This window comes from Microcaecilia unicolor, chromosome 13 (assembly GCF_901765095.1).
Source record: "Microcaecilia unicolor chromosome 13, aMicUni1.1, whole genome shotgun sequence".
NCBI lineage: Eukaryota > Metazoa > Chordata > Amphibia > Gymnophiona > Siphonopidae > Microcaecilia > Microcaecilia unicolor.
This window is the reverse complement of record NC_044043.1, coordinates 93,452,156-93,474,741: the sequence shown is the minus strand read 5'-3', so window position 1 is coordinate 93,474,741 and position 22,586 is coordinate 93,452,156. Positions and strand designations below refer to the sequence as shown.

At 47.9% G+C, this 22,586-nt stretch overlaps 1 protein-coding gene across 1 annotated transcript in view; it reads left to right on the top strand.

Annotated features, from left to right (window-relative positions):
* The window catches only part of TRIM62 (tripartite motif containing 62), a 57,930-nt gene extending 46,038 nt beyond the window's left edge, over nt 1-11,892 (top strand). Inside the window, exons 4-5 of the mRNA XM_030222435.1 lie at nt 4,946-5,061; nt 10,718-11,892. Of these exons, the coding sequence (XP_030078295.1) occupies nt 4,946-5,061; nt 10,718-11,268 (667 nt within the window). The 3' untranslated portion in view covers nt 11,269-11,892. The remainder of the gene's footprint in view (nt 1-4,945; nt 5,062-10,717) is intronic.
* Nucleotides 11,893-22,586: the final 10,694 nt, after the last annotated feature.

Below are 22,586 nucleotides of genomic sequence, written 5' to 3'. Positions count from 1 at the left end.
CCCCCCCCCCCCCCCCAATTGCTACTGCTGTCGCCTCCCTCTCCTGCTCCCAGGCCGCCGGTGCCGCAGTCCCCAATCCCCACCTACCTACCCTCAGCTCCCTTCTGTCTGCCATCCGACCAACTTCATTTAAAAAAGCAAAAACAAAATCTCGAAATCGGCAGCGCAGCGCCTTCTGTGTGAAAGTGGCAGATCGCCTCGGGTGGGCCTTCCCCAACTGTGTCCTACCCTCGTGGAAATAGGAAGTTACATCAGAGGAGGGCGGGACACAGTGAGGGAAGGCCCGCCCGAGGCGATCTGCCGCTTTCACACAGAAGGCGCTGCGCTGCCGATTTCGAGATTTTGTTTTTGCTTTTTTAAATGAAGTTGGTCGGATGGCAGACAGAAGGGAGCTGAGGGTAGGTAGGTGGGGACTGCGGCGCCGGCGGCCTGGGAGCAGGAGAGGGCGAGACCTCCTTGGAGTCCCGGGCTGGGGAATTTTGCCCCCCCACCTCTCTCTCTGCAACCCTGGCTGGGAATTGTGTGGATTCAGTCGGGACCTGTATATCTTGCCTCTCTAACTATTCTGTACATTCCCGTTCACTAAATAATAATGGACTGGTCTTCCCCATCCTTCAAAAGCTAGATGGGAATCTACAAGGGCAAGCACCTTTTACTTTCTTGCACCTGCGCTTTGGAACTCTCTCCCAGAATACCTCTGGTTGGAATCTTCCCACTTGTCCTTTCTTGCCTGTCTGAAGACTTGTTTCAATTAGCATTTAATACATGATGACGGACAGTCCCTGCAATGGGGGAGTCAATCTTCTCACCCTGTAAGGTAGAATGCTGTGTGCATGCAGGGTGGATGTTCTCTGCGAGAGTGTGTGAGCGACATGGATATATATTTTTTTAACTTGTAGTGTTCCCCTTCCCTGTGCGTGGTGTGTGACTGCTTTTTCTTTCCTATCTATAAATGGCGTTTTCCTTCTTGTCTTTGATTTTCTCTTAATTCTCTTGTTGTAGCAAGCCTGTAAACTTGACTGTCTAGCAGTGGCTGGGAAATTCTGATCTGGAATATGTTATTAATAATCAGTTACTCATCAGGCTGGCCCTTCCCATCCAGCACTGCTGGTAACTCCCACCCACCCACCTTCTCTGAGTGGAGGAGTAGCCTAGTGGTTAGTGCAATGGACTTTGATCCTGGGGAACTGAGTTCGATTCCCACTGCAGCTCCTTGTGACTCTGGGCAAGTCACTTAACCCTCCATTGCCCCTGGTACAAAATAAGTACCTGAATATATGTAAACCGCTTTGAATATAGTTGCAAAAACCTCAGAAAGGTGGTATATCAAGTCCCAGTTCCCTTTCCCTATTTGAGATTCTAGATGGAATGTGGCTACTATTGAGATTCTGTTGCTACTATTTGAGATTCTACATGTAGAAGCCTGCCCTTGCAGATCAGCAAAGCAGCCGCGTAGGCTTCTGTTTCTGTGAGTCTGACATCCTGCACGTACGCGGCCACGCAGGCTTCTGTTTCTGTGAGTCTGACGTCCTGCACATACGTGCAGGACGTCAGACTCACAGAAACAGAAGCCTGCACGGCCGCATTGCTGATCTGCAAGGGCAGGCTTCTACATGGAATGTTGCTAGTGGAGGAGTAGCCTAGTGGTTGGTGCAGCGGACTTTGATCCTGGGGAACTGGGTTCGATTCCCACTGCAGCTCCTTGTGACTCTGGGCAAGTCACTTAACCCTCCATTGTCCCTGGTACAAAATAAGTACCTGAATATATGTAAACCGCTTTGAATGTAGTTGCAAAAATCCCTTTCCCTTATGACATCACAATATCAGAAGTGAGCCAAGTATCGGGCAATCAAGCCATTGTGACATCACTGATGAGGTTGGCTCTTATTGGTGGAATGAGTGGAGGAGTAGCCTAGTGGTTAGTGCAGCGGACTTTGATCCTGGGGAACTGGGTTCGATTCCCACTGCAGCTCCTTGTGAATCTGGGCAAGTCACTTAACCCTCCATTGCCCCTGGTACAAAATAAGTACCTGAATATATGTAAACCGCTTTGAATGTAGTTGCAAAAATCTCAGAAAGGCGGTATATCAAGTCCCAATTTCCCTTCCCTTCCCTAACCATTTATAAGTTCACAGGTCTCCACTGATGTTCCAGCTGTCACAGGGGCTCATCTGTGTCCAGACTTTTTCCCTGTGTTTTGTTTATGTGTTGTGGGTTCCAGATTGGTCTTGGAAAGTGCAGGAGATCGCCAGCTACAGTGTCATTGTAGGGCACCCAAATTAGAAAACCAGTTGCACCAAACAGCAGCAGGGCTGTGGCATGTGAAAACCATTGTAGCCTCCCGACAGCTCTGTCGCAGCTAAAGCAGCATAGCAGGCCACATGTTGGGTTTTAATTCAAAGGCTTTGTACTTTAGGTGCAGCTCAGATGGGAACATGCGGAGCCGCTGCTGCTGTGGCTTGCCGGAAACCCTTTCCTGAATGGAAATCTAGCCCGTGTTCTGTGCAGAAATGCATGCACCCCACATGAACAGCTGACCTGCTGCACATTTTAATTGCAGAAGCTGTGTGTTCAGCGTGAGGGTGATGCACATCCTTGGCTGTATGTGAAGGATCCTCTCTTCTTGCAAAGATTTATGCCACACTGTGCTCCTATAATTACAGCGGTAACCCCAGCACGCAGCAGCACTGCGTAAAAAAAAGAACATTGTTCTTTATCTTCCACTCTGGCAGTTAAGGAACCGCTTGTTCTGCAGACTACGCTCTCGCTAGGAACTTCATTCACTGCAAAATTAGTATCTGCTCTCCCGAATTCAATGCACAGTTTTACACTCTTCCGACTCAAGCTAACATGGGACCTGCCATCTGTGCATAGTTCCTTTCCAATTAATGCTTGGATTATTATTCATGGCTGCTACAGTTCTTGCAGTCACTGCGGCTGGAACAGATTCAGTCTACACTGTCTGTCACCATGTCGCGATTCACCCATGAGCAAAGGAAATATGCTGACACAAATTAGCATAGCAGCTGCACCCAGGAAGCGCAACCAAGGACATGAGCCTGATTAGTAAAATTAATCTCTTGAATGAATTAGTAGGTGCCTAATTAGGAAGTTAACGAAGCACAACCTGTAAGGCTTTTACTGGAGAACAATTTGCACAGCCCTTAGCCCTGGAGGGCTGTGCAAATCTGCAACTCCTGCACCAAGATCTGAGCGGAGGGGGTGAATGTGCCCTTGGGCCCCAACGCTCAAAACTCCAGCGCCGGAACACCGCAGTAGAACAACTCCCTAATGCTCAACGCTAATGATATGCAAATATATGCATGCTGTTAGCGATGGGCATGAGGGAGTTCAGGGGGAAGATTGTGCCTAGTGCATGCATTCAAGAGTTAGGCGGCAAGCACAGCTGTTCTGCACATGCGCCTGAGCTGAGGAGTGGAAACGGATTCTTGTTAGTGTTTTACAAAAGTTAGCACTGGCGAATGGAGCGGAGGCTATTCATCAGGGAACAGCTGTGGAAGTGCCCCTCCCCCCTCCATCACTTTGGATTCTCCCTTGCTGTAACTATCCTGCAAACAGAAAAATCAAAGCCCATCATTAAGGTCAGAATTAAGTGCCTGCATGTGCTGGAGTTTTGACATGTGCGCTCGTGATCCTGAGCCGCCCCCCCTCCCCAAGAGCTTGGGTCCCATGATAAATCTCTCTTAAGCCACCCTAATGCAGGGGCATAGCCAGACTTCGATGGGAGGGGTGTCCAGAGCCCGAGGTGAGGGGGCACATTTTAGCCCCCCCCCCCCCGGCACCACCGACCACCCCCCTTCCCGCCGCGGACCTTTGCTGGCGGGGGACCCCAACCCCCGCCAGCCGAAGTTGTCTTGGCCGCCGGCGTTGCTTGCTGAATGATCTGATCAAGTTTCTGTGCGTGCGTCTGATCAGATCATTCAGCAAGCAACACCGCGCAGCCGAGGAAAAAACTTTGGCTGGCAGGGGTTGGGGGTCCCCCGCCAGCAAAGGTACGTGACGGCAGCGGGGGAGGGTTGGCGGCGAGAAGGGGGGGTCGAGAGGGTCGCGGCAGGAGGGTCCAGGGCCCCATGGCCCCATAGTAGCTACGCCCCTGCCCTAATGCCTGCTCTCTGAGCTGGCGTTAGGTTTTCGGCATTAAGGGTGGGCTTATTGACTGCGCTGTTGTCTGAACATCAGAGGGAATAAGAAATGGCCTAGTTTGCCTACATTTACATGCTTTTTGCATTCTTGTCCGGTGAACACGTTGTTTATCACGGTAGGGCCTTATGAGCATTCTGCACCGGTAACTGCTCACTCCAGTAATGAAGGCATTTAAGTTTTGCTTGACTTGGATCCATTCTTTATATAGACGAGAGCAGTGGTTCCCAAACCTGTCCCTATCCAGTCAAGGTGTTAGGATATCCACAATGAATATGCATGAGATAAACCTGCTGATGGCAGAGGCAGTGTTATTTGTTGATTACGTTTGTTTATTGCTGGTTGTCTTTCCATGACCATCTTCAGTTTTACAGTTTTTATTCTGATGGATTTTTTTTGTGTTTGTTTGATTTTTTTTTTTTTTTTGGTTTATTGTGCTGTTTTCAAATGACATTTTATCATTTTTATACATTCTTTGTACTGTGATTGCTGCATTGTTACCCACTCTGTAAATCTTTTTTTGTCAAAAAAGTGGGATGTAAATCTTAATTTAAATTAATCCACGGTACCGAGTCATCCATCAGTTGTAAAAAACCAGAACTAATATTAAGTCAGGTTAGGACAGAAAGAGGGGTTCCAGTTTAAATAAAAGGAGTTCATCAAGAAACTGAGGGAGGGGAACTGAATTTGCTGCAGATGTTTTGGTGGGCTAACCCTCCTTTGAAAGTGAGTGGGAGGGATGGGGGGAAGGACTTGCTAATAACCAACATTTCTTTCCTGTCAGGTTAAAGGGAAAGATCCATGAAACCAACTTAACCTACGAGGACTTCCCCACGTCCAAGTACATGGGCCCGCTGCAGTACACCATCTGGAAGTCCCTCTTCCAAGACATCCATCCTGGTAAGGATTCATTGAAAGCAAGATCCTTCTGCAAGATAGAGAAGAAATTTCTCCGTGTTCCTGTTCAAGTGCTGAAAAGGGAACATCTAATACTACTGCTAAAAATGTATATAACAAGGTGGATGTAGCAGTGGCGTAGCTACGTGGGGCCTGGGCCCCCGTAGATTTGGCCCGGGGCCAACCCGCCGTTGCCTACCTTTGCCGGTGGTGGACCCCAACCCCCCGCCAGCCGAGGTCCTCTTCTTCCAGTGCAAAGCTTCGTTCAGTTTCTGAGTCTGACGTCCTGCACGTACGTTTCTGAACGAAGCCTTGCGCTGGAAGAAGAGGACCTCGGCTGGCGGGGGTTGGGGTCCCCCGCTGGCAAAGGTAGGCGGCGGTGGGGGAGGGTTGGCGGCGGGAGGGGGGTCGAGAGGGTCGTCGGCGGGGGGGGGGGGGGGGGGGGGTCAAAGTTTTTGGTGGTGGTGGTGGCGGCGGCACCGGGGAGGGGGGCTAAAATGTGCCCCCTCACCTCGGGCTCTGGACCCCCCTCCCGCCGAAGTCTGGCTACGCCCCTGGGATGTAGTGCTGTACGGGCATATAGAGAGAGGTTCCTTCTCTGTGGAGCTTACAGTCTAGTTGAAGAGATAGATTTGAAGAGGAAAAGGGTAGTGGTAGCTTTTGTGTTCAGTTGTAGAGTTTTGGTGATGTTTATTAGATTTTGAAAGGAAGGCAATGATATATATCTTTGTGATTAGCTGTGGAATTTTTTGACTCCATGGGAAAAGTGCTGATTAAGGGATTTAAAACCCATTGCTGTTTTCAGAGTTGGAAAGGAAATGTATTTTTCTCAGCTGTAAAATTGGCCACAGGTGAATAGGGCTATCTCTCACTGTCCCCCCACATGGTGTGATGTTGAAGCAATCCAGAAAATGGTTACTTGCTGGACCTCTGCGTTTGATCTGTTATTGTAACCTGAGGATCAGCGACTCAGACACAAGAACAGTGGGCACCTTGCTCGTACACCCTTAGGCTAATTTTCCCTCTCTTGCGGGGAGGAAAGAGAGGGGTTTGGTGGGAGAACGACATCCTGTTTTTCTTCTCCATTCCGTCCCTCCCCGATGTCGCTACAGGCATTCTCGGCACCTGCAGCGATTCCTTCTCGCTGTTCGTGCTGGCCCCGCAGGCTTCCCTCTGCCATGTCCCGCCCTCACTGACATCATTGCCTGTTTCCTGTCTGATGGAACGTGGCAGATGGAATCCTGCGGGGCTGGGCGCAAGCAGCAAGAATGAATCACTGCAGGCACCAAGGACACCTGTACCAACACCAGGTAGGGAAGGGGGTCAGAGACCGGAGTGCAGATGCCAGGACACTGCGGTGGAGAGGTGGGAAGAGAGCAGTTTGGCACTGCAGATGGGTGGGCCTGTGCCCACCCAAGCCCACCCATAGCTACGCCACTGGTTCTTATCCTGATGAGAGGCACTTGTATCACACGTGTAAAAGGCCATTCTTTAGCTGGGAGCGTGCAGAATCATGTGCAAGGCAATATTTACATGCGGAAGTGCACTGTGTCCCGTAAATGACGAGACAGAGTGGGATGGGCTTGAGTAGGCTTAAACGGCAACTCCAGCAGCTGGGACTTAATGACAGTGTCAGGCGGAATTCTACAGTCCGTTTCCCAGAGATGGCAAAGAAATATCAGGATCAAGTATTTTATATTTTATTTTATTTATTTCTGCAGAACATTTTATACCCCGCTTTATACCACTGAAAGCGGCCTCTAAGCGGCTTACAATGAACTGATAAAATGCAATGACAGTTGAGAGGGTAAAAGGAACAGAGGAAGAAGAGAAGGGAGGGGAAAGACTACTACTACTACTATTTAGCATTTCTATAGCGCTACAAGGCGTAGGCAGCGCTGCACAAACATAGAAGAAAGACAGTCCCTGCTCAAAGAGCTATGTAATAAAAGTGAGCCAAGTATAGGACAATCAAGCCATTGTGACATCACTGATGAGGTTGGCTCTTATTGGTGGCCTGAGGCATTATGACATCACAATATCACCTCTGATTACAAGAGACTACTACTACTACTATTTAGCATTTCTATAGCGCTACAAGGCATCCGCAGCGCTGCACAAACATAGAAGAAAGACAGTCCCTGCTCAAAGAGCTTACAATCTAATAGACAAAAAATAAATAAAGTAAGCAAATCAATTAATGTGAACGGGAAGGAAGAGAGGAGGGTAGGTGGAGGCGAGTGGTTACGAGTCAAAAGCAATGTTAAAGAGGTGGGCTTTCAGTCTAGATTTAAAGGTGGCCAAGGATGGGGCAAGACGTAGGGGCTCAGGAAGTTTATTCCAGGCGTAGGGTGCAGCGAGACAGAAGGCGCGAAGTCTGGAGTTGGCAGTAGTGGAGAAGGGAACAGATAAGAAGGATTTATCCATGGAGCGGAGTGCACGGGAAGGGGTGTAGGGAAGGACGAGTGTGGAGAGATACTGGGGAGCAGCAGAGTGAATACATTTATAGGTTAGTAGAAGAAGTTTGAACAGGATGCGAAAACGGATAGGGAGCCAGTGAAGGGTCTTGAGGAGAGGGGTAGTATGAGTAAAGTGACCCTGGCGGAAGATGAGACGGGCAGCAGAGTTTTTAACCGACTGGAGAGGGGAGAGGTGACTAAGTGGGAGGCCAGCAAGAAGCAGATTGCAGTAGTCTAGACGAGAGGTGACAAGGGTGTGGATGAGGGTTTTGGTAGAGTGCTCGGAAAGAAAGAGAGTCTAAAATGGACTGCGGAAGTCCAGACGCTGAGAGGCATCAGAGTAGCTGGAACAGCTCCCAACAAGGCACTGTAGTGAGATCCAGCCCGCACAGCCAAAGCGCGGAAGAAGCAGGCATGCAGCCTGGAAAGAGGAGGCGGTCACCGGAGGCAGAAGACAGCAGGCGATCAAAGCTGGCGGGGCCAACGGATCCAGCACCAGCACTGACGAGGTACAAGAGACGCGGTCCACCGGAACCAAAGGCAGCAACCCCTAGCATCAACTGGCGTCCCAGAAGGAAGCAAGTCCCCCACCAGATGCAGCAGTGCACAAGAGATCTCCCCGTCGCGAAGAAGACCTCGATGCCCAACTACCAGCTACAAGCAGCGCAGTAGACGAATGCGGGCTGGAGCAGTCCGATGGGAAGGCAGAAGGAGAGGAGAGCTGGTTCAAATCAACAGCAGGAAGGAGCCAACCAGCAGCCACACCGGCGCCCCGCCTCGTGAGGAGCCGGTCCCTGCACTCCCGCACCCAGCAACGGTCCATCGATGAAATCGAGTGCGCAGCCGGACCGCCGACACAGCGAGCAAGGGCAGAAAACTGCGCCCCCCCCCCCCCCAGAGTTCCTGTCCGAAACAGGTGCCGGGGAGAAAAGCAGACCACTGCGGTACCCAATGAAGCCGGTTTCTACAAAATTGGGGCAGCTCCGCGATGGTAGCTGGAGCTAATGGTTTTTTAGCCTGTTACTCGGCGGCCATTTTAGGACATTGTTGGTTTTAACCATGAATTGATGATGAGTGTGACTGTTGGGCAGACTGTGTGGACTATTTAGGTCTCTATCTGCCGTCATCTACTATGTTACTGTGGTGCTCATTAAAAAATAACAAAATAAAGTCATAAAGTGGCAGAAGGATGTTTTTCTCACCAAAACAGGTCTCCCGAAAACGTCCTATTTATTTATTTATTTATTTGTTGCGCTTGTATCCCACATTTTCCCACTTCTTTGCAGGCTCAATGTGGCTTACAATACATCATGAATAGTGGAAATAAGAGGAAGTAGACATTTAGTATTACGGAAGGATTTTGGGTTACATGATAATGAAAAACAAGAAACTAATATAACAAGAAAACATTATAAACATGATAGTAATACAGCAAGAGAACATAATAAAACGGTTTTGGTTACATGTGGGAGAGTTCACATGTGTTGATCTTTGTGGTATGTCCTGTCAAAGAGATGGGTCTTCAGTAGCTTGCGGAAGTCGGTCAGTTCATAGATCGTTTTTAGGTTGTGCAGCAGTGCGTTCCAGAATTGTGTGCTCAAATAGGAAAACGTTGATGCGTGCGTTAGTTTTTATTTTAGACCTTTACATTTGGGGAAATGAAGATTAAGGAATGTTCGAGATGATTTCCTAGCATTCCTGGGTGGTAAGTCTATCAGGTCTGACATGTAGGCTGGGGCATCGCCATGAATGATTTTTATGAACAAGAGTACATATTTTGAACGTGATGCGTTCTTTGAGTGGGAGCCAATGTAACTTTTCTCATAGGGGTTTAGCACTTCCATATTTTGATTTTCCGAATATGAGTCTAGCTGCAGTGTTCTGGGCTGTCTGGAGTTTTTTGAGTATTTGCTCTTTACAGCCAGCGTAGAGTGCATTACAATAGTCTAGATGACTGAATACCAATGATTGTACCAGATTACGGAAGACAGTCCTTGGGAAGTATGGTCTTATTCTTTTTAATTTCCACATTTGCCCTGGATGTTTTTACAATGTTCCATTATCGCAGAAAAATTTCCAAACCGTAAGCCCTTCTCTACTTCTGCCCAGAACACACCGCCAACATGCTCTCTTGAGATTTCCATGAACTGAATAGAAAAACATCTTAGAAATAAGTTTCAAAAACAGCAATTTGGACATGTGTAATTTTAAGCGTCATCAGAATTTTCCTAATTACATCTTTACCTCCCTCCCCCCCCCCTCGACAAACTGTGAGCAAGTGCAAAGTGATGCATGTGGGAAAGAGGAACCCAAACTATAGCTACACGATGCGAGGTTCCACATTAGGAGACACCGCCTAAGAAAAGGATCTTGGTGTCATCGTTGATACGTTGAAACCCTCTTCTCTGTGTGCAGTGGCGGCTAAGAAAGCAAATAGTATGTTAGAAATTATTAGGAAAGGAATGGAAAACAAAAGTGAGAATGTTATAATGCCTTTGTATCGCTCCATGGTGCGACCACACCTTGAATACTGTAAAAAAATATATAGCAGAATTAGAAAAGGTACAGAGAAGGGTGATGAAAATGATAAAAGGGATGGGATGACTTCCATATGAGAAAAGGCTAAAGTGGCCTGGGCTCTTCAGCTTAGAGAAGAGGTGGCTGAGGAGAGATATGATAGAGGTCGTCAAAATACCGAGGAGTGGAGTGAGTAAATACAAATTGATTGCTCACTCTTACCAAAAATACTAGGACTAGGAGGCATGCAATGAAGCTACTAAGTAGTAAATTTAAAACAAACCAGAGAAAATATTTCTTCACTCAACATGTAATTAAGCTCTGGAATTCATTGCCAGAGAATGTGGTAAAAGCAGTTTAGCTTAGCAGGGTTTAAAAAAAAAAGGTTTGGCTAATTTCCTAAAAGAAAAGTCCATAAGCCATTCTTAAGATGGACTTAGGAAAACCCACTTCTTATTTCTAGGATAAGCAGCATAAAATTTGTTTTACTGTTCTGGAATCTTACTTATGATCTGGATTGACCACTGTTGGAAACAGGATGCTGGGCTTGATGTCCTAGTATGGCAATGCTTATGTTCTTATTTTCTTGTCCATCATGACGTTTGGGCTGAGATTGAGTGGACATATATTCACATTTCATCTCCTTCTGTGCTCTTAATACCTTTTTATTTACTTTTTCCCAGTACCAGCTGCTCTTATGCTTGATCCTTCCACTGCCCATCATCGCCTGATTCTGTCTGATGACTGTACCATTGTGGCATATGGCAATCTGCACCCACAGCCACTGCAGGACTCCCCAAAGCGCTTTGATGTGGAGGTCTCTGTGCTGGGCTCTCAGGCCTTTGATGGTGGAGTGCACTACTGGGAGGTGGTGGTTTCCGAGAAGACCCAGTGGATGATTGGCCTGGCCCATGAGGCTGTGAGCCGCAGAGGGAGCATACAGATCCAGCCAAGCCGCGGCTTCTTCTGCATTGTCATGCACGATGGAAACCAGTACAGCGCCTGCACTGAACCCTGGACTCGACTCAATGTCAAAAGCAAGCTGGAGAAGGTGGGCGTCTTCCTGGACTATGACAAGGGCCTGCTCATATTCTACAATGCTGATGACATGTCCTGGCTGTACACCTTCCGGGAGAAATTCCCAGGCAAGCTGTACTCGTACTTCAGTCCTGGCCAGAGCCATGCCAACGGGAAGAATGTTCAGCCCTTGAGGATAAACATGGTCCGTATATAGAAGACTTGTACTGGGGATGCTAGCTCTTGCCAACCTAATTCCATGGACTCAGGAGGTTTCGTAGTGGTCCTAACTCCTATCTCCATTTGCCCTGCCCTCTCCTTTCCTGTTAGTGCAACCCCCCACAAGCTGTGACCTCTGAGACCACTGACCTGCCATGGAGAGACTTGTGAGTTCCAGTCCTCTCTGTAGACCAGAGGTTCCCAGATCTAGTCCTTGAGATCCCCAAATGGGCCTTGTTTTCAAGATAACCAAAATTATGCAAAATAGTTAGCCTGAAAGTATGCAAATATAGCTCATAAATTATTCAGTGCAAATATGCTGAGAACCAGAAGAGGTGGTAATGCTTGAGAACTGGACTCTGGAGCCAATGCTGTGTGTGAAAGGGGGGGGAGGGGAGGGGGCACCAACATCCGTGGAGGTGGTGAGAAAGAGGCCAAGTCCTTTCAAATGAGGCTGCTTTGACGATTGGGACTGGGAGCAAAGACGTAACCCAGTAGGATCAGGAACATAATGCACCATTGTCAGTGTCATGCATTAGGACCACACCCCACTCATGCTTAGGGTTACCATATGTCCGGATTTACCCGGACATGTCCTCTTTTTGAGGGCATGTCCGGGCAACCAGACGGGTTTTGCCAATCTGCCCCATTTGTCCGGATTTCTGGACAAACGGGCAGGCTGGTGGGCGGGCCATCCTATAGGACGGGCAGATTGCTAGCCTCCCTTCCCCTTACTTACTACTGCCCTGGTGGTCTAGTGACCTCTTCCGCCTTCGGGGCAGGAAAGAGCCCTCTCTTTCCTGCCCGGAGCGCTGCCCTGCATGCATCCTTCCTGTTGTTCTATCCTTGGAGCCGATTCAAAACGGCCGCCGAGAGTTGAAGTGACCTTGCGAGACTTCAGCTCTCGGCGTTCATTTTGAATCGGCGCCAAGATCACCAACAGGAAGGATGCGTGCAGGGCAGCGCTCCGGGCAGGAAAGAGGGGGCTCTTTCCTGCCCCGAAGAGGTCACTAGACCACCAGGGCAGTAGTAAGGGGAAGGGGGTGACGGGGAGTGGGGGGGCAACGGGGTATGTGACGGGGGAGTGGGAAAATGTGACAGGGGGCGGAGAGAGGGTGTGACGGGGCGGGGCGAGGGTGTGACGGGCAGGGTGGGGTGTGAAAGGGGGCGGGTATGTGGTGGGGACGGGGCATGTGTCCTCCTTTTTGGGGGACAAAATATGGTAACCCTACTCATGCTGCTCTAGCCCTGGCCCCCTCTCTCTCTCCCAAGTCTTCGGCTGTGGCATCCTTGTGGGCCTGCCTTCCTTGAGCCCCGTCAGATCCAGTCTGTCAACAGCCTCTCTGCTCCCGTACCTCCGGTATTATGGCCCTCCTGCTCTGCAGCACTGATCCTGGACACTGCGGAGGTGGGGATGGGAGTTGGGGGTCGGCCAAAAATCTGCTGCTGCCAGTGGGATTACACAGTTCTGTTTCGGGCGTCTGTGCTTGTCTGTCTTGCTTCAGTGTTTGTTATTGCTGTATTTAATGTTTGGGGTTTGGATGGTCACTGGGTTGATGTAACGAGATGAATTACATGTGTAATTTTGCTTTAAAGATACTGTCCTGTATTCCTTTATTTTAAGCATCTCGATGGAACTAGAGACTGTTACAGAAGCCTCGGGGCATAAGTGCCAGAGGTTATGATGGGTAACTCCATGACATCTGAACTCTGTCGTGCTGTGGCTGTTTTTAGAAGTCACTTTCCAAAGCTTGCTGGGATGGCATTAGAGTATCAGAATTTCACCAGCTTGCTTGAATGTTTTATAGCCACTTTGGACTAGATTCTATATGTCACGCCTAAAAAAAAAAAATCGGCGCCAAAACGAAAAGCGTATTCTATGAAGTACGCCTTAATGTAGGTGTACTTTATAGGAGTAGCCTAAATTTCCATGCAGTATATAGAATATGCTGAACGCCCTTCTGCGTTGACTTCATTTAGTTGCGGGCAGTTACGCCAAGTAAAACTTGGTGTAAATCCTAACACCTAAATTAGGCACAGATCTGGGTGTATTCTATAACACGTAAAGATTTTAGAAATGCCCATTCCACGTCCACGATCACACCCCTAAACTATGCGACTTAGAATTTACATGCATCACATTATAGAATACACTTAGACAGTTCTGTGTGTAAATTCTAATTAATGCCAGTGTCAGTAATTGCTAAGTGGCAATTATTGGTGCTGATTGGCTTGTTAACTAATTAAATTGTATGTGCAAATCCAGAATACGACTATTTCTGCACACAACCTAAGTTAGGGCAGCCAAGAGACACAGCGGGGATGGGGGCAGGACCCACACATACACACACACCTTGGCCATAGCGCCTCAACCCCCCACTCGGGCCGCCCCCACCCGCCCCCACCCGCCCCCTTACCTTCCTATGTGACTCAAGGAGGGACTGCTCCTCCCTTGGTCTGTCGTCTCCTGCTCCTGTGTGCCGGCACCTGGATGATTGCATTAGCGCGGTAACCCGGGTGACCTGGGTTATCGCATTAATATAATTATCTGAGTCCTGGCACACAGAAGCAGGAGAGCGACACTCAGAAGCAGGCAGGTAGGAAGAAGCTTGGAGACCAGGCTCCCCCTTGGATGCCGGGCCCGGGGAATTTTGTCCCCTCCTCTTGGCGGCCATGACTTGTCGAGCTATATAGAATCCAGCAATTTGTGTTTTAGGTTATCCCAAATGAATTATGCCTGAGAGACGTTTGCATATATCGGTCCTGTTCATAGACCCAACGTATGCGGCTGACTTATGCACACTGGTTAGGGGTATCCTGAAAACCAAACCAACTCTTCCTGAGGAGAACGTTTCTAGGGATTCATTTAGAAGAACTGTTCTACAGGTGTATAAATACTTGGGGGGAAATATTCAGTTGGCGTTAGTCAATGATTTTTTTCGCTGCAAGGCACCGGCATTGAATATCGGGGTATGTGCAGACAGCCTCTTCAGCTTTAAATGGTTATGTTTAACTGGCATTTACAATGACAGAACTGAGAATCATAAATGGGCGAGATTTAAAGAGGTTTGTCTTGTGAGGACGCTAATAGTGAAACGGAGGCTGTTGAGCAAACCAAACCATACCATATTGGATTAAGATAAGGGCTCTTGAATAGCTATGTTCTGGACAATAGATACCAGTTAAATTTGATATTAGTGTGGAGTGGAGTGGAGGAGTGGCCTAGTGGTTAGGGTGGTGGACTTTGGTCCTGGGGAACTGAGTTCGATTCCCAGCACAGGCAGCTCCTTGTGACTCTGGGCAAGTCACTTAACCCTCCATTGCCCACCGCATTGAGCCTGCCATGAGTGGGAAAGCGCGGGGTACAAATGTAAAAAATAGTTAAAATTGATATTAAAACTGCAAAAAAAGATAAAAAGAAAATAGAATATAAAATTTCAAGTTAACTATGGGAGGTGTTTCAGACTGATGAAAACTTGCCCAGCATTCATTTTGCTAATTACACCACTGAGAGCCGAGCATCTGAAGTCTTTTCCTCCGTTAAGCAAACACATTTAAAATAAATAGGAGAGTGTGATATTTGCGTAGTTAAGTTTAACTGGCAAACGTAGAACTGCTATTTATAGTTTGAAACTTATCCGGTTAACTGTATATTACTACTACTACTACTTATCACTTCTATAGCGCTACAAGGCATACGCAGCGCTGTACACGATACATGAAAAGACAGTCCCTGCTCAAAGAGCTCACAGTCTAAATATGGAATGTTGCTAGTGGAATAGCAACATTCCATGTAGAATCTCCAATAGTAGCAACATTCCATGTAGAATCTCAAGTAATAGCAACATTCCAGAATCTCAAATAGTAGCAACATTCCATGTTCCACTGCACTAACCACTAGGCCACTCCTCCACTAGCAACATTCCATCTAGAAGCCTGCCCTTGCAGATCAGCAACGCGGCCGCGCAGGCTTCTGTTTCTGTGAGTCTGACATCCTGCACGTATGTGCAGGACGTCAGACTCACAGAAACAGAAGCCTGCGCGGCCGCGTTGCTGATCTGCAAGGGCAGGCTTCTACATTACTACTACTAGTACTACTACTTTTCACTTATATAGCGCTACAAGGCATACGCAGCGCTGTACACCATACATGAAAAGACAGTCCCTGCTCAAAGAGCTCACAGTCTAAATATGGAATGTTGCTAGTGGAATAGCAACATTCCATGTAGAATCTCAAGTAATAGCAACATTCCAGAATCTCCAATAGTAGCAGCATTCCATGTTCCACTGCACTAACCACTAGGCTACTTCTCCACTAGCAACATTCCATGTAGAAGCCTGCCCTTGCAGATCAGCAACGCGGCCCCGCAGCCTTCTGTTTCTGTGAATCTGACATCCTGCACGTATGTGCAGGACGTCAGACTCACAGAAACAGAAGCCTGCGCGGCCGCGTTGCTGATCTGCAAGGGCAGGCTTCTACATTACTACTACTAGTACTACTACTTTTCACTTCTATAGTGCTACAAGGTATACGCAGCGCTGTACACCATACATGAAAAGACAGTCCCTGCTCAAAGAGCTTACAGTCTAAATATGGAATGTTGCTAGTGGAATAGCAACATTCCATGTAGAATCTCCAATAGTAGCAACATTCCATGTAGAATCTCAAGTAATAGCAACATTCCAGAATCTCAAATAGTAGCAACATTCCATGTTCCACTGCACTAACCACTAGGCTACTTCTCCACTAGCAACATTCCATGTAGAAGCCTGCCCTTGCAGATCAGCAACGCGGCCGCGCAGGCTTCTGTTTCTGTGAGTCTGACGTCCTGCACGTATGTACAGGATGTCAGACTCACAGAAACAGAAGCCTGCGCGGCCGCGTTGCTGATCTGCAAGGGCAGGCTTCTACATTACTACTACTAGTACTACTACTTTTCACTTCTATAGCGCTACAAGGCATACGCAGCGCTGTACACCATACATGAAAAGACAGTCCCTGCTCAAAGAGCTCACAATCTAAACAGGACAGGCAAACAGACAGAACAACTAAGAGGTAAGGGAATTCAAGAGGTGGGGATAAAAGGGTACAGGGCAAGTGAGTAGTGGTTAGGAGTCAAAAGCAGTGTCAAAGAGGTGGGCTTTTAGCCTGGATTTGAAAACGGCCAAAGACTGGGCTAGACGTGCAAGCTCGGGAAGTCTATTCCAGGCATAAGGTGCAGCGAGATAAAAGGAACAGAGTCTGGAATTAGCAGTAGAGGAGAAGGGGACAGACAAGAGAGATTTATCCACAGAATGGAGTACCCGAGGGGGGGCGTAGGGAGAGACAAGAGCGGAGAGGTACTGGGGAGCGGTAGAGTGAATGCACTTATAGGTCAGTAAGAGAAGTTTGAATTGAATGCAGAAACGGATAGGGAGCCAGTGAAGTGACTTGAGGAGAGGGCTAATGTGAGCATAGCGACTCTAGCAGAAAATGAGTCGCGTAGCAGAGTTTTGGACTGATTGAAGAGGAGAGAGATGGCTAAGTGGGAGGCCAGTGAGAAGCAGGTTGCAATAATCTAGGCGAGAGGTGATAAGAGTGTGGATAAGGGTTCTGGTAGAGAGCTCAGAGAGGAAGGGACGGATTTTGCTGATGTTACAGAGAAAGAAAGGACAGGTTTTGGCAATCTGCGGAATGTGAGCAGAGAAGGAGAGAGAGGAGTCGAAGATGACCCCAAGGTTACGAGCTGATGAGACAGGGAGAATGAGAGTGCCATCCACAGAAATAGAGAAAGGGGGAGAGAGGAGAGGTGGGTTTAGGGGGAAAGATGAGAAGCTCGGTTTTACTGTCAACACCAATTATTGATTGTTAGTTAAATTAGCTGCTAATTGGCATGAAGTTATGCACGTAACTGCACTGTTGTATAACTTATGTACACTAACCATCAAATTGTGCACCCACATTTTTAAAGCAGGGGTCTGTGTCGCTTGAGATTATGGATACGGTTGATTTATTGGCGAAAAGATTGGGATTGGGGGAGTGGTGTTGGTCTAGGGAGGGGAATTTATTTGCACATCTCCTCAAAGCATTAGAAGAGGGTTAGTTGGTACAAGACGTGGATTGGCCTGGGAATAAGAGCTTCAGATGAAGATGAGGATCTGAGCACCTTGGCCACTCAAGCCATGGCCCAACCAATATTTTGTCTAACCCAGCGTTAGCTTGGTTGTGGGGGGGGGAGGGGGGGCTATTGGTGTGTTTGGCTGCACCAGCTAAAAAAGGTGTTATGCTGAATGGAGAGAGAGGTAGGACAGTAAATATTGTTTTAATTGTCATGTGTGTGTCTGGGGTGGGGAGGGGGGGGGGGTCTTAGGCCAAACATATGCAAATAATTTGTCTTTCCATGTTTCTGGCGTGTGTAGCTGTAACAAAGGCCTGATGGGATAGTACCTTGTTTTGACACCAGGTGGCAGCAAACAAATCCAAATCCTACCATTTCTTTTGAAGCCTGCTGCAGTGTGGACCCTGGAGGGGTGTGTGTTTTTATCTGAGCAGAGACAAATAACAGTCTCCCTGGACCAGTGAACTGGTTTAAATAGAAAACTCTACTCCAGGTACATACAACCAGTCATTAATACCTGCCTCTTTCTCCACGCATCAGACTCTCACTGTACTGTTAGTATCTTCATCTTCACGTTACGTGCTTGTACAACAAATGGAAAACAGATGAGGGCAGATAACGACAATCTGGACCATCCATACTGCCCACTTATCTTCTCTGCTTCCTCACTGATGAGTGGATGCATTTTGGTTAAGCAGCTCCCCTCCCTCCACATCAGTCTTCTGGGTTTGGCTGTAGACGTCTCAAAAGTGTTAAGAGTTCACATTCTGGGTGTGACAAAATGGCTCCCCTTCTTTCATCCACAGACTTGGGCATCTCTGTCTGCTGGTGGGGGGGGGGGGGGGGGGGGGGGGGGGAGTGTGTGTGAGGATGTCCCTGGAGTGTGAAGGTTGTTTAGGGGATGGGGGGTGTGGTTGGTGAGGGAGGGGGGGGGTCTTTCATGATGGTCTCACTCCTCTGCCTACTCCCTCCTCTTTCCCCTCCCACCATCCATCTACTCCAACCTTCCCCTCCCCCTTACTTTTTGGAAGCCAGTTCCTCTTAAGCAGTGTTGCCAGTCTCGCCCAATTGGGCTCCTTTCCGCAAGCCGCTGAGACTTTTTCACGCCGTGTGTGGGTGGCGGGATTTTGGGTGGCTTTTTTAAGCCCCACCGGCGTTTTTTTTTCGCCCACCACGGGGTTTTTTCCCTGCGGCTGCGGCCAGTATAAGCCCCACGGAGGCGGATTTTTAATGATGTCATTTGTATGCAAATGGCCTCATTAATATTTATTAATGATGTCATTCACATGCAGATTGACTTTGTGCGGGTTTTGGGGCTGGCTTTGGGCGTGACAAATTTTTTCCATCTGGCAACCCTGCTGTGTTTTTCTCTACTGTGGCTTGACCTGAACGCTCCTTCCTGCACTGCAGGGCTTTAGTTGTGATCCCTGCGGTGGCAGTGCCTGTGGTATCTTGCCTTTTTCTTCCTGTATTGCCTCTTACGATTCTTCAGAGAGGTTTGAGCATGCACAAATTAATCTTTGCAAACCCATGTCAAGATACCCAATGTACCTGAATACAACTCACCTCGAGCTACTATTGAAAAGGTGTGAACAAAATCCAAATAAATAAATAAAGCAGACAGACAGTCTTGTTTAGGCAAAAGGAGATGGGATTTGATACACTGCCTTTCTGTGGTTACAATCAAAGCAGTTACATATTATGTGCAGGTCCTTATTTCAAAGGTGCTCTTGCTCCGGCAAAACACAGTTAACAAGATGGATTGCTCTGGTTTGGGTAAAGGAGGGTTGCCACCAACCCAACACGTAGCTCCAGTCCTGGGTTTCCTCCACTACATGCATGAACTTGCCTTGCCTTTCCCAGGGAATAAGAACATAAGAATAGCAATACTGGATCAGACCAAATGGTCCATTTAGCCCAGTATCCTGTTTCCAACAATGGCCAACCCAGGTCACAAGTACCTGGCAGAAACCCAAACAGTACAATGAGAAAAAAAGGGCGAGCCCAACTACCCTGGCTTATTTTTAACAACCCACAATGGTAAAGTGAATACATCAGATAAACCAGGCTATTGGATCGCTTATAGCTGTACGCTATTTCAAATCCCAAGCCCGCTGCTATCATCAATCATTGGCGGTCACTTGTTACATTGTACATTTTTGAGGAATGAGTCTCTGTTATGTATTCCCGATTTTTGTTTTTCAGAAACCCAAATAGTAGCAACATTCCATACTACCAATCCCAGGGACAAGCAGTGGCTTCCCCATGTCTGTCTCAATAACAGACTATGGACTTTTCCTCCAGGAACTTGTCCAAACCCATTTTTAAACCTAACTGCTGTTACCACTTCCTCATAAGTACATAAGTATTGCCATACTGGGAAAGACCAACAAAGGTCCATCGAGCCCAGCATCCTGTTTCCAACTGTGGCCAATCCAGGTCACAAATACCCAGTAAGATCCCCAAAATGTACAAAACATTTTATACTGCTTATCCCAGAAATAGTGGATTTTCCCCAAGTCCATTTAATAATGGTCTATGGACTTTTCCTTTAGGAAGCTGTCCAAACCTTTTTTAAACTCCGCTAAGTTAACCGCCTTTACCACATTATCTGGCAATGAATTCCAGAGTTTAACTAAAAATATTTCCTCCTATTTCTGTTAAGTGTTTCCATGTAATCCCATAGGGAAATCAGAATTCCGTGACCCCTGCATGCAGTGGGGTAAACTCAGAACTAGAGATATCTATTCTAAAAGAAAGGAAAGATTGGTGCTTGTCCATTGCAGTCTTATGAATTGCTATGTTCCCATTAACCTCCGGATGCCCACATGCTTTTTTTTTTACATGTGCAGGCAGAGGCCATTCATTACTGACTCCATCAGTATCTGTCCATAACTGACTGCTGTCAGCAGAAAGAGATTTTTACAGTCACAGAGCTTTCTCCTCATCCCCAGGGACCAGCCTTTGATCTGTGGGCTCCTGCCAGGAACCTGATAAGCTTTTCCCATGCAGTGATTAGTGAGGCAGGAGCTGCTGTGTGCTGCCCTCCAACACTTCCCAAGGGCTCTGTCTGTATACTGTAGCAGATGTTTCCTGTGCATCATAAGAGGAACTGCTTGAATTAGGAAAACATCAATTTAGAAAATCTGAGCAGAGGAACGGAGGCTCCATCTGTATAAAAAGAGCAAAGTTTCGAGTCCCTTCTGGGTAAAAAGGATGGCAGTGATGTGGCTGGGACTGAATTGGTCACCCCTATAATGCCATCTCTCCCGTGGTAGTAGGGATGGGGGTGGAGGGGAAACCCTTTAAGAGCTGCAGTAAACGAACCCTGCAAAAAGCAAACCTGTCACAGTAATAGAAACTGAAACACAAGATATCAGACAGACAACAATTCATACATTTAGAAATAAAATACTTTTTTCTACCATTGTTGTCTAATCATTGGTTTGGTCCCAGCATCTCTTTTCCACTTTTCTCATGTTTTTCTTAATTGTCTTTTCAGGGTCTCCTGTCCTTTTGACATTTCTTCTCTCTCTTGTCCACTGTCCATCTTTCCTCTGTGTCCCTGTCCAGCATCTCCCCTGTGTGTCCCTGTTCCTGGCCTCCTCCCATGTTCAGCAACTGCCCTCTCAGTGTCCCTATCCAGCATTTCTCCTTTGTGTGTCTGTGTCTAGCATTTTTCCCTTCCTCTTCCCTTCTTCCTTCACCCCACCCCTGGATCAGCCTCTCTTGTAGGAGTGTTTCCTGGGTCACCTTTGTGGGCTTGAGGCCTACCCTGCGCTGAGCCATGTGGTCATGGTTTCTGCAACATTCCCTGCAGTTTTGTGCATTATGTGTTGTGCCATCAAGGACACTGCTTCCTGAATACCATCTTTGTCTATTGTTCACTTTGTGAACCTGAGGTGCCCAGCCATGATTCATGTGGACCAACCTTGGGAGGCAGCATTGTATCAGAACCAGTCCTGCACTGAGGAGCTGGACTACCAAGCAGGCTGGTTGGTTGGACTTGATCTTCTCATTGGCGTAGCCACAGGTGGGCCTGGGTGGGCCAGGGCCCACCCACTTAAGGCTCAGGCCCACCCAACAGTAGCACATATTTAGTGGTAACTGATGGGGATCCCAAGCTCCACCAGCTGAAGGCTTCCTTCTGATGGTAATGAAAACTCTACTCTCCACGATACCGGTACCTGCACATGGTGGAAAGAAGCATTTTCCCGCCAGCTGAGATTTTTTTGGGGGGATGGGGGAGAACACTTGGTGCCCATCTAGTTCTTGCCTAGGCCCACCCAAAATCTGTTTTCTGGCTACGCCCCTGCATTGGGGCAGTGAAGTCCCAGAATAACAGCTAAGCAGGGACATTGCTCCTGTCCTGTTTGTCCAACAGGTACACTGAGGGAGTTGCAAGAAGGAATTAGTACATCTGTATTGCTGATCCATCAAAATAACTACGTTCTGAGCCTCTCTGAAAAAGACTGCATGTACAGCCGCTGTTGCCCCCCCCCCCCCCCCACCACCATATGGGTCTGGGATCTCTGTAGCCCCCTCTCCCCAGATGTCCAACTTTTCTCCCGTTCCAGAATCTCTCTAACCCCCATCTCTCCCCTCCCCTTCGCGTGGGCCCAGAATAAGATTACCATATTTGTGGAGACAAAAGAGGACACAAGAAATAAAATGGTTGCTACCTTTGCTAAAGAAATATTTAATTGTAGCAAATGCGCTTTTGAACTACTACTACTTAACACTTCTAAAGCGCTACTAGGGTTACGCAGCGCTGTACAGTTTAACAAAGAAGGACAGTCCCTGCTCAAAGGAGCTTACAATCTAAAGGACGAAATGTCAAGTTGGGGTAGTCTAGATTTCCTGAGTAGAGGTGTAGTGGTTAGGTGCCGAAGGCGACATTGAAGAGGTGGGCTTTGAGCAAGGATTTGAAGATGGGCAGGGAGGGGGCCTGGCGTATGGGCTCAGGAAGTTTGTTCCAAGCATAGGGAGAGGTGAGGCAGAAAGGGCGGAGCCTGGAGTTGGCGGTGGTGGAGAAGGGCACAGAGAGGAGGGATTTGTCCTGTGAGCGGAGGTTTCGAGTAGGAGCGTAAGGGGAGATAAGGGTAGAGAGGTAATTAGGGGCTGCAGATTGAGTGCATTTGTAGGACACATATCAGATCAGCGGCGGGGGGAACCCTGCACTTCTACATTTCCTCTCTCTCTTTCTAGGGGAGGAAGT